This window comes from Corvus moneduloides, chromosome 1, assembly GCF_009650955.1.
Source record: "Corvus moneduloides isolate bCorMon1 chromosome 1, bCorMon1.pri, whole genome shotgun sequence".
In the NCBI taxonomy this organism is placed as follows: domain Eukaryota; kingdom Metazoa; phylum Chordata; class Aves; order Passeriformes; family Corvidae; genus Corvus; species Corvus moneduloides.
The window spans coordinates 29782311-29795101 of record NC_045476.1 but is presented as its reverse complement, the minus strand read 5'-3'; the positions used below and the strand labels follow the sequence as shown (position 1 = coordinate 29795101).

Sequence of the window (12791 nt, the reverse complement as noted above, 5' to 3'; positions counted from 1 at the left end):
TGGGACATATGCCCAAAGAACTGAAACAAGTCCTGTTAGAATCAAGAAACACTTCCATCTCATTGTTTTGATTTGAATGACTACTTTACATGCACATGTAGAATTAAGAAATACAATCTGGAAAGTGAAACATCCCACACATTATCTGCAGTTAGCTTGTGCAAGAACTGCCTTTCTAATGCACTTCAAAAAGATGGTCAGCTGAAACATCACCTTCTCAAGGTGCATGAAGTTGTGCCCCTTTCATTGCTTTTATTGGTCAACAGAAGCCTGGGCAGTGTCAGAGAGATGCAAAGACAGCTGTGAACACATATTTATGCTATAATTGAAATCAAGATGCATGTGATAGGAGCCATGAACTTAAGAGGACCCTAGTGCAGATGTCTCCATGTGAGCTTGATACTTTTTTTATGGTGACTATACAGCCACAGGACAGAAACAGACACTTTTAATTGTCTATTTTTGGAAGATGTGAATTGTTTCCTGGAACTGAGTATTTGTTTCTGCGATGACTACAAAGCCTGTCAGATGGAGACATTTCCACGAGTTAAATGAATGCCACCCCTCAGGCAGCAAGTTGTATCTCACAATGGGCATTAAATACACCTCTTAGGGGAATGTGGCCTGATGCAGTTCAAGGGAGTGAACTGATCTGATTGCAGAATAGGGGCCCACTGAACTGTATTTGTTGTTACCATGTGTTCAATGATAGAGCACCACAAAATAATACTTGAGCTGACAACACAAAGGCCCATCCACAGGCTAGTCTTGGAATCTTTCACTTCAGGGAACAAACTCCTCAAGACAGAGTAGGAAACTTCACAAAAATCTCCTGAGCCTTTCACTAGAGAGAAAATGAGTGCCTTGGTTTGCTGGTCAGCCCAAAGTATTGAGTCACTCATTAGAGTAATAAAGGATCACTGGAGGACTCCTGTCTCCAGTGAAGTGAGTTCGATTGTGCAGACCTGGAATATGTCCAGAGAATCTGACCCAACAGCTTTGAATTCTCAATTTCTGTGTACATTTAGTGCATTTTAACCACTATAATGCAATAAAACATCTACAGGTATTATCTTTATTATGTAAGGATTTACTGTGGTGGCACCTCTGAGAACACTCCCTGTGGCACAGGGTCCCTAATTATGGCAAGGGTTGCTAAATGTTATGAAATCACAGAGATATGATCTCTGCCCTGAAGATATGACCTGCTTATAACCCGGGAAAGCTCTGTGGTCACAGATATTTAAGATCCCAGCCTACTACATAACTAAAGTTGTATTTTGATCTAATGTATGATCAATGACTGTCTTGAATATCTCTAAGCTGCATTAGGCAAACAAGGAGTGTAATGTAGTTTTATCTTTTTATGGAAATAAAGTAACTGAAAAATTAGAGCTTTTCCCTTTTAATTCTAACTGCTGGATAATATTTTCCAATTCCAACTTCACTGGCATAATTAATAGCTTGAAATTTTAACAGGGGCTTGTATTGTAAAATACTGTATTGTAAAATATTACACTCGTGTTAAGGTAAAAGTTATGTGGGCCATATTCCTGTACAAGTGGTATCTGTATGACAATTTGACAGATATTTCAACAGATTATTCTGGTTCTCACATTAGAGACAAGTTTTTAAGATAAAACTGAAGGCCTCTTTTTCCTTTTTTTTAATTTCAGTGAGTAATAAAATTGGGATTTAGTCTCTTGTGAGTTGTTCTTTACACAACTATGGAATCAGTTGCTCATTTTTCCAACAACTACGCTGGTCAAAAATTATATTGCTCCCAGCTATAAATCATGATATATCACCCTGCCAATGGAAGAAATTATCTGCACTCCATAACCTAGTTCAGGGAATGTCAGATGAGTTAATACATCCCTTCCTCGGTAGGATCTCATGGGTGATAATCTCTGGCAGATGCTTGGAGATGGACAGCTGGCTTCAATCCATGAAGTGCCACAGCCAAAACCTGATGTCTGCAGTTAGCTAAAAGGCTGTGCTGGGGCAACTCTCAAACTGTTTTACTTTCTTTTCCTTTGGTAAAGAAAGGTCATTGCTACCCCGAAATGGATGACTTTCCAAATATTCAGAAGCCATGTGTAGATGCCTTGTTGAACTACATTCCAGATATGGCAAACTAGGACTGCATCTCCTTGTGGGACTTCCCATCTGCTTTGTCCTGATACTACATTTTTTCCACTCCACACCAGGTTTGCATTAATATGTGTGGTTTTACTGCACTAATGGAAAAAAAAGTTACTTGAATTTTGAAAATTTGTTTTGTTTTTCCAAAATAGCTACAGTAAAACTCAAGTTAGTATTTCTTTCACTCAGCTATGCCTGCCCCCTTTTTGGGAATGCAAACTGCAAGAGTTAATTTTTTTCCCTCTATTTCCCTGAGACTTGGTGGTATCTGAGTAAGATTTCTCAGGATGTTGGATCAAAAGGGAACAACTTCACTCCCTGCAGCAACAGACAGTAGAATTGACCAAGCTGAAACCAAGGGTTCCTGCTTCTTCTGGGAGGATAACACTAATGAGCTCCTCTGCACCATGGAATCTCTTATGTGAGGCAGAATCCCAGCAAGAGCCTCCTTGGAGCAGCCCGGCTGTAGTGTCCCCAGCCTGGTCTGTTGCTCAGAAAGGACAACTGAGCCCCAAGGCACACAATTTAGATTCACTGTGCATTCTCCCTGAAGCTCTGGGACTCAAAATTATCAGTAGTGCGAGAGAGCAAATCATAATTACTCACATAGTTTGCATGCAGCACAGTGAAGAACTCAGGATTGGTGATGAACTTCACAGCTGGAGACTGCAGCAACAAGGTGATTTTTTGAGAATTCACAGGAGAAAGGGAACCTTCCCTCCTAATCTCTGGACAAAAAAACAACCCACAGAATCTTATTAATGTAGTGGCAAGCACAGACTATTATTTAACCTTTCAGAAACAGCTGCAAAAGTGATAATATAAAAAAGTCACCACCTGCCCAATGCACCTACCTTGGCATTCCCAAGACAAGCCTGCTGGCAAACTGACGGATGTCCTTATGGTTAGTGGTGCAGTATTTACCACAGCAGGGCATGAGCTGGATGGTTTCCTGAACTGTAGCTTATGAAACTCTTTGTCAAGTCTGCTGCTGTCCCTAAATATGTGACCACAGCACATCACCAGCTGATGGTTTGGTTCAGTCACCCACGTCCATTCTGGTTCGCCCCACTGCTGATTTTAGAGAAATCCAATCTCCCGATCCAGCATTGCCCTGTATTTTACTTGCATTGTTTTTGACAAGTCTGAGGTTTTCGGGACTTGTATGGTAAAGAAAACAAAACCAGACACAATTGGATTATTTTTAATCTGTATCACTTAATGAAGCACAGGAGCAGAACTGAGCATTGAGAATGTAACTCTGTAGAGGTAGAAACTCCTGATGTTCTATAGCTACCAGAAAATTCTTCCTATCATGGAATTATGGCTTGGATGTTCTGGCACTTTCAAATAAAGCCAAATTTTATTTGCAATCCATGAAAATTGGATGCAAACATCATCAAGAGAATAAATGCAGTTTCCCATTTTTTTCTTATCAATTAAAACTTTTTTCTTCCTGCTGCACACATCATATTATTTTGTCCATTTAAAACTGCAGACTGGATCAATTGCTGGAGTTAAATTGATTTATACTGGCTCAGAACCTGGATTAATGTGCCTAAATTGTATTCCTTCTGACATTTTTCATTTAAATTAAAAGACAAATAACAAATGTATAATACTGCAGCTTTTTCTTTCCCTGATGTGTTTACACCATCACTGACCTTCTAATCCTTGGCATTTAATACAATATTATGTTTTCTTCTAAAAGAAAAGCAATTATCTGTAGCAAAAACCATTTCCTAATAACTTATGATAACATTTATCACACTCATTAGCTCCTCGGGTTTAAAACAAAGGAGTGCATGTTAAATAACAAACTGAACTAAATACTTAGTGTTGGCAACTCCTACTAAATTACTATTTTATTATGTTGTCTAAGATACTAAACGATTATACATATTACAAGTAATGGCTACATTACTTATAAATACTAATAATACAATGTGTACCTCATTTCCACTTCTCTAGCACAGAGAACTGAGATCTCCTTATATGATACACTGTAGGTAAAAGTCTCCCTTTAATTGCAATACAAAAGATGGCTAGGAAACTTTGAGCATCAAATGTTAAACATCCTTGGCCAAAATTGATTTTCAAGCTAAAAACACCTAATGGATCAGGAAAACAAACAAAACTGAATATTTTTCTAAACTTGTTAAAAAAAGGTTATTATTTCTCTCTGTAACTTTTCGTATTAACCTTGGAAAACTAAGAAAATTCAAGCAGATATTGTGTTGGTTCTTTCCCATTACCAATGCTGTTTACAGAGGGACGGCAAAAGGATAGCAAGAAGTTGGATTTACTCATGGTAGACAATACAGAACACAAAGGTGGAGGTAAGAGTGATCCAAAGGAAGAGAACCGGTTAATCATTTTGCTGGTGCTAACAAAGAAGGGAGTTATTTTTGCATGGCCTCAAGTTGCATAGTGGGCACTAGACTGATTCCTGATACTTCTACCTGAAACAAACACTTAAGACTATGGTTTCCCAAATGTTTTGAGAAAATATGAGTGTGACTACCACCAAAAAGAGTAGAAGAGACCCCTGCCATCCCATCCTGCCTTGGGTACACATTTTCCTCTTTTGCTTTGTAGTGACACTCATTCTTGTCTCTTCATCTAACAAGCCAGATGTACGATCCAGTCTGGCTGTAAATTACAAGGACAAGAAGCCAGGCTATTTTTCAGGCAGGTCAGTTCTCCACTCTGGTACGGGGTCCTGTCACATAAATTAGTGGGGAGCAAAAAGACAGCTGTGCCTTCTTTGGTCACAGCCCACACTTAGCTCACAGCTATCGCAAAACTGCAGCTTTACAAAACACAAGTATTTCATACATGATGCCAGGGCCACAGCAGGTGCAATCACATGGGCAGTTGTGGCAGCGCAGAAGCCAGGCCTGGAGAGAATAAAGTGCAAATGCCCCGAGCTAAAAACCACACAGCAACAAAAATAACACAGCACCAGTTTTGCAACTACGTAGGTGAACAGTATTCACCCTAGTAGTTGCAAAATGCCTTTCCCATTTTAATTTCAAATGGCCCTTTACTAAGGTAAAAATACTTCGTCTGTCTTAGTAGTTGTTAAAAAAGGACTGATACTGTTCTATCAAGTACCTGTAGCTTCACATCTAAAAACTGTATCTTCAGGTCTAATTATCTTTTTATTTTTTAATTAAGTTTTGCAACCTGGTATAGTAAAATTCCAGTCTCCCCTGGAAATGCAGATTTCCCCAGAACTGAATGGCACTGAACATACCACTCAGAAGCTTTGTTTTTCCCATACCTGGGCTTGGCTGGGAAGGCTCTGCCTCAGAGTCACTTCCTCCTCCAGTGGGAACTCTCTCCACCCTGTTGTTTACCACAGCATCATCTTCAATCCTCTCTGTTGCAATGGTTCGCTGGATGTTTTGGTACCTAGATACATTCATAGGAAGGAAAAACAAGCTTTAGTTAACAGAGGAGCTTTCTGTTGCTTTCTGCCTTAAGAATCAGCACTGTTTCTGAATGATTCCAATATTTCTATCTTCAGTGTACAGCAGAGTTAAGAGCACAGATGAGGAACAAATAGTCTGGAGTGTTCTGAATTCACACGACAGAAATCAAATTCTCCTTAACTTGTTCACTTATAGTGACAGATGAATTGGTGAACATGTTTTCTCTGGTTCTACTGGCAAACTATGAATATGTCTTATATGGATTATAAATGAATTTTATACAGAAAGAAAGAAAAGAAAAAGAAAGCATAAGGAGAAAGAAAGAACAGAAAGAGAAACAAAAGCAAAGCTAGAAAACAGACTCTCTTAATTATTTTAATTATTTTTTATTCCATCCCAGTATTTTCAATCCTTATTTCTTCATAGCATTTCCATGTGTATTTGAAACAGGATGGCTTTATTGCCTTTTAATCTCATCCAGCATTGTTTGTCTTTAATATTTCTGATTTACACTCTTTTCTTTCCTCAGTTCAAGCTCCAACTTACAAATTTTGGTTACTTTCTCTCTATTTGTTAATGCATACTATATTCTAAATTAGAAGTTAGTAATGAGTTAGTTCCTCAAAGTGACACAGGATCATTAAAGAGAAGAGTTAGGGTTTGGCTTTTTGATGTCTCAAAACACATCATCTCCACTAGCTCACTGCAACCTAATCTTAGGCAAAATGGCTGGAGATAATTAAGAAAAATAATTGAAGCTTTAATAGATTTATGCTAAACTTTCACAAAGTTATGTGTCCCCCTCCAATACTCAAAGTCATTTGAAGCTACATTTAGTGTATATTTTGATAGTTTAAGAAAACATCCATCTTTACACGGAAATTCTGATAGCAGGTTTTGCAACAGCATGAATTTACTGCAGTTTTAAACCCTCTGTTTTAGACCTACATTTTACAGCTTTATTCACTTGTCAGCAGGCAACTGAATGAATTTTCCATTCCAGTATTGGAGCAGTTTTACAATACCCACATGCAATAGAAAGGAAAAAAAAACCCAACCACAACCCCCCCCAAGTTCATATAATCAAGGGATATAAGCACACATATAGAAAAACCCTGCACCTTCAATTTAATTAGATGGTAGAAAATCCCCACTGGCAAACCTCAAAGAGCAACACCACCTGTATGCCAACAAAAGGCTACGCATTTCTTCTGCGTCTCAATACTATAAAATCACCTTATATCAATACCAAAAAAAGCCAAAGTAATTGGAGAAAACATTGAAAGTGAAAAAGTTATGGGAATGCCTCTGCAAATTTCAGTCTCCTTTCAAAGTGATTTGTCGAAGAAATGGAGGTTAAGACATACCACGCTGTGGCTGACCTAACTATGATGGTTATAATTTCTTACGTTATTATCTTTCAAACTAGTGCATAGACAAATTTAGACATACCTATGCTGCAAAGTATCCTTTCAACAGAGCTTGAACAACAAGGGCTGTTATCTGCTTGGCCAACAAGTAAGCAAGCCAGGTAGTGCTGCAGAAAATGAGCAAGCACCTTTAAAATTGAAGTATGGATGGCTCTTTGGTGTTTGCCCAACACTTGGATTCCAGTTTAGCATTCCCTGTATCCTCGAGTGGCTCATACAGCTAAAAGGAAACCACAGAAGGAAAGCAGGACTAGGTTTAATCACAGCTATGGGTTTTTTTTCAAGCTGAATTTCCAAAGCTTTGTGGTTTTGGCTGGGCTGGAAATACCAAGGTTCCTTGTAATATTTTGGTCTTTCCATTCCCTTCCACAAATTAAATCAGGAAGAAAAAAAAAAAAGTAAATTTGTTTAAAAAGAAAAGTCACCAAGCTTTTTCAAACTGTGGAGTGATGTTGAGTTCAAATTTTGTTTGAGGTTAGAGCAAAAGTTCAGGCTGCTGCTAATTCTATCAGCAAGGTCTATGTTTGCTGTTGCCTCACCTAAAATGATTCTCAGGTGTGTTTGCTGAAAAACGTTTCAAGTCATGAAGTTTGAAACAAAAGAGTATTTCTAAAATGAGTGCTTAAAACAAGGTCCAGTGCTCCACAGTGTTGATAATAACTAATGAAAAGTAGCTTTCCTGACATTCCTGAAATGTGGAGACATGAAATATCTGAAATTAGACTTAGGACTACAATCATTTTAAAAAATTTAACAGCCAGGTTAAAACTACAGAAATTACCTGCCACTGGGCAAATGCTCAGGAGATTCTATATGAATCCCCTTTACTAGAACTGTAGGAAATGTTCCAAACTTGGTAACAATAGGAGACCTTTGTATTCAACTTCTCGAATGAACAGAGCTCCTTGGAAAAGAGTAGAAAATCACCAGCTTTTTTCCTTAGTCCCAAGAAGCCATGACATTTCATGTTTAATAAACTGCAAAGTCTCCAATGGAACTCGCACATGTAGAGATGTGCCACTGCTGAAAACCCTCCATACTTCTCCCTTTGTAATTGGATACATGAATACTAAAAATTGAGGGATTAAAAGAATATCAATCTTATCAACTCTCAATTCCCAACCCAAACCAGTGATAATCAAGTCATAACCAAGACAGACAGGCAGCCTATATGAAAACATTGAATAATATGAGGGAAGGAGGTCACAAAGACAATGCCTACCCTTCAGTTTCTGCTGCGATAGCTAGTTTAATGGTTAACTTGCATTAACTAACAGAATGGTAAATCACTCTTATAAGAACTTATTCCTTTCATGGCTGTGCTGCATTTACATGAGTTCAACCTCCAAAAAAATGGAAGAAAAAACACAAAACCCGATGTATGTCCACAGCAGCTTTCTGGTTTCTGTGGCAGATAACCTGTTTAAGTGGCAGCCAAGTAGTCTGAGATTTGATGTGGCTAAAATCCCTCTTAGAGACCAGTGCTAAATGGCAGAGAAGTCATGTAAATCCCTTGAAAGAATCAACATTAAACATGCATTTTCTTTAGTGGTTTTTTTTGGTTTGTTTGTTTGTTTGTTTATATTAACATGGCAGCTTGAGACTATATGAGCAAAGCTATAATGAAAACAAATACCGAGCAGGTTCTCTCACTTCTGCAAAACATAACAGATGTTATAAAATACTACTCAAAATAATGAATTTTGGTAAAGAAAGGATTATTCCTCAAGAGCATGTTGATGGTGTCAGTTTAAGTTGGCCGAGTTCTCCCAGACTGTCTCATTCAGGGCACAGCAGCTCCCAAACTAATCAAAGTACTCTGAAAACAGCACTTTAAAACTCTGCGTCCTTCTCTCAGTTGCAGATCTTTCTCTTAGCACAGGAAAAAAGGTCAAAACGCTTTTGTGGCATTTTACATGCTATAATTAAAATATAATTTCAGTCTTCCTTATCCTTTTCTAGAAATGGCATCATTATAGTAAGCAGGGAATTAAAAAAAAAAAACCAACCCAAACCCTCTTTTTTAAGCAAAAAAAGGAAGACTTTTGACCAATTGTTTATTTTTTTTCTTTCCTCTTAGATTCAGTCGAAAAAGCAAGCACAAGGAGAAAATGATAAATCTATGTGCGGACTAGTCAAACAAAGCAAAAATATAAGCGACATTAAGAGGTATCTCAGCGAGCCCAGAATGAACTGACAGATTTACAGGGCCCAGTGCAACACTAAGCAGACCTGTCCACCTCTAGAAATGTGCTCAGTCCTATTAGAGCAGGGCTCTGCCCTGGAAAAGGAGACAGACCTTTCAACAGGCCTAAATAGCTTGGGTAGAAACATCACATGGATATGGCAACAATTCCAGTAGCAGTCAGGCCCAAAAACTCTGCAGCACAGCACTAAGTGCCGACCCATCAGTGCCACTCCTACAGTTAAATAGCAAAAGTGACTCCATGTTTTGGAAGAATGCTCACTTCCTTTCTGGTAGTTATTTCAGAAAAGTTTTCCAAAAGCCTCCTCTTGCTGTTAGAAATGTTTTGCACCATCATTCACCCAACAGCACTTCTCTTGTGGGCGGGTTTGAGCTGCACACACCCACAGCAGGCACACCAGCTGGCTAGAAGAGAGCTACAGGAGGGACAAGAACCTGGACAAGGTGGGAGTCAATGTGGTGCACCGGAGAAGGAAGGGAGCTACTGGAGCAGTGTGGCAAAAGGAGAGCACGGATCTCAAGGTGCAAATGCTCACCGGCGGTTCAGCTGCTCCATTTGCTGGATGGAGCCAGACCTGTGGATCCCGTCCGGTGTTGCTGCAGCCGTGGGGCGCTGCCACGTGGTGGTGCGGTTGACATGATCCACGTAGAACACTCTCCCATGGCTGTCTATCCGAGCTTCCCAATCTAGGGTTGGAAAAAAAGGAAGGGGTGATGCTGTCAGTGTGGTGCCTTCCAGAAAACCTGCATGAGGGAGATATGTATACAGACACACATACATACACAGACAGGGTATATACACACAGGAGATACTATACATACATATATATATATATATATATATATATATATATAGCCTACATGCAATATATATCACGTGTATATATTCAAAGTACACATTCAAGTGTGTATATATATATTATTTGCTTGTCTATATATACATATATACAGTATATGCATATACAGAAACATTTCATACACAGCACACAGTTAGGCCATGGAATTCACTACCACAGCCCATGAAAAACTAGTGACATAGAGGGACTACATTTTTAAAAGGATGAGGTGATTTTTCAATTAGTGATACTGCTTGGCTGGATTCACTGCAGGTAGGAGCAGCCACAAAGAACCGACCCTTACAAGAAGATTACACCTGAGCTAATATGGCAAATCCCATGTTTTCTTTTTTTATTATGTTTCAGAACAAACATGTTTCATTTCTCTCCTTTTTGCAAAGTGGCTTCAAAGGACACCATACAGCAATTAAAGGCTTCACTGAAAACTGATTACAGACTCTTTGGACATACCTTAGAAACCTCTCCAAACAGAGCATTGCTCTCATGAATGCAAACTAGATGGGGAATTTGCAGAATATTGAGCCTTCCATCATTATTGTGTCCTGCTACTATTTATGTTGTCTCATGATTGAAAAGTAAAAATTATTTGGTATATGATGGCTTGTGGAAAATGGTAATGTTGATAAAAAAAGCATTTGGAACAGACAAAATTCAGAAGTGAGTTAGCTACCAAAGCCAAGTATCAAACTGGTTGGAATGCATGGAGAAGTGGAATAAATTAGGCTTGCTAGTTTCATATTCCTACATGACCCATCAGCTGATGACATATCTATGTAAATACATGCACATACTTTCTACACAAGTTTAGATGCAAACCTCACTCGCATTCACACACAAATATACATATGATGATTACCTTCGAGGGCAAACACTTCCTCATATTCCCATATTCTTACTATGATACCATCTTCCCTGACGAGTTACTCCTCCTATGGTTTTCCATAATCAAATTCAGGATCAGCTGAATTTCATACTTTATGTATTTCATTTCCTATTCTCTAAGAGTAGGACTGAAGTTCCTACTGTATCTGGAAACCTACCCTTCACGACCAATTCCCATCTCCTGAATGCTGGACCTGGCTAAACCCACTTCCCATATTTGATTGCAGACAAGTGTAGGCTGTCTGAAGTCCATGGCTAGTTGCCCCTGACAGCTGAATCCCACAAACCTTAAAAGATGGGCACTGGGAGTCCTTGGAGAAATCTTCCATAAGACTCCAGGACAAGAAGAGCCATAAGCACACGCATTACTTCTTTCAAAGGTGACTGCAAGTACCACAGTCCTTAAAGACACAAACCCTACAGTCACACCATGGGTACACATGCAGCATCTCTCACTGTGAATATCACTACATAATTTAATGAGAGGACTCTCTCTTCCTCCACTAGGTAAAGTTTCCCAAGGATGTGGTAGCTGTTACAAGAACAAGATCACAGCTTTGTAAAAACCATGTCTAAAACGTAAGACAGTGAAAAAAAGCACAAGTACAACATATGCACATTGAGATAAATCAGACTGACACGTAAGGCAGGTTGAAGGCCGGAGCCTTGCTGAGCACGCTGGCACTGGTGGCAGGTGTACCACTGTGGGTGGGGAATGGCCCTTCTGGAGCTATGCATTATCTGCAATATCCTCAAGGAAATAACCTTGGCCAGATCAAAGGTAAGATGATCCAGCTCAGTATCATGAAGATCTTCATTTTCCTTGCTGTTTTCTGGCAAAGGATGAAGTCTAGCCCTCACTCCACACTATTGTTGTACCTCATAACAAGTTGAGAATGGTTGACGGAGAATTAGAAGCTGGTAGGCAGTGCTGTAGAACTACACTCTAGACAGCCTACAGAAGACACCAACTGGTCATATTGGTCTAAAGCCTGCTGATGGACACTTAGCAAGAATAAATATATCCAATTACACAGTCAAACAAGGTTTTATAATCCAGCCCTGTGCACTACCAGCTGTACACGCTATTTTGCACTGTCTAATTAAATACGACTTAGAGTTCCTAAGCTTCTAAGCATGATATTTGGAAACCTAGGAGTAAGGAAGCTTGTTCAGAACTTGGAGATCACAGTGAAAACATCAGGTCAGACTGGATTACGACTTCAGGAAGGCTGTCTCTGTCAGATGTGTCAGACATACAGCAGCAGTATGTACAGATGTGAACGACACCTGTCAGTGAGTGCTGCTTTATTCACTGCTTTACGGGTATGTCCACCTGACACCACGGGCTGACACTGGCATGCTAAAATATTAGGAACTGTGTATCTCATGCTCCTTGCAATAGCATTTCTAGTCAGCTGAATAACTCTTCTTTTGGTTAGGGAAGGCTGTCAAAGGGTGGCAGGTACAACTTCTGTGGTACGCAGGTAGCGGGTGTACTTTCTACCTTCCCATAAGACAACCTGTAAGTCACACAAGTCACTGAAACTGCCTGAATATGATACCAGATTTATGGACAGATGGATAGATACCTGCACAGTGCGACAAACAGACTGACAGGTGAACAGACAGGCAGAACTCTGCTTCCAAGCTGTGCTCAAGTCCCTTCATGTTACTTCAGGGGCAAAGGTGATCTAAGAAGCAGCCAGGTTTCCTCAGGGTCTTTTGTTAAGTTTTCCAGGTAAAATAAGACTGTGACTACTACAAAGACTAACCTCTATCTAACCTTCACAGTAAGAGCATGCTAGAGCATGGGCTACGGATGTGACAGTAC

General features: G+C 39.4%; 1 protein-coding gene across 8 annotated transcripts in view; it reads right to left on the bottom strand.

The window, feature by feature from the left end:
* HECW1 (HECT, C2 and WW domain containing E3 ubiquitin protein ligase 1) overlaps positions 1-12791 on the bottom strand; it is a 272346-nt gene that overhangs the window by 56489 nt on the left and 203066 nt on the right. For all 8 annotated transcript variants that reach the window (XM_032103814.1, XM_032103793.1, XM_032103833.1 and 5 more), the window contains 3 exons: positions 9755-9905; positions 5432-5562; positions 2752-2873 (listed from right to left, as the gene is read on the bottom strand). In XM_032103814.1, the coding sequence (XP_031959705.1) occupies positions 2752-2873; positions 5432-5562; positions 9755-9905 (404 nt within the window). The remainder of the gene's footprint in view (positions 1-2751; positions 2874-5431; positions 5563-9754; positions 9906-12791) is intronic.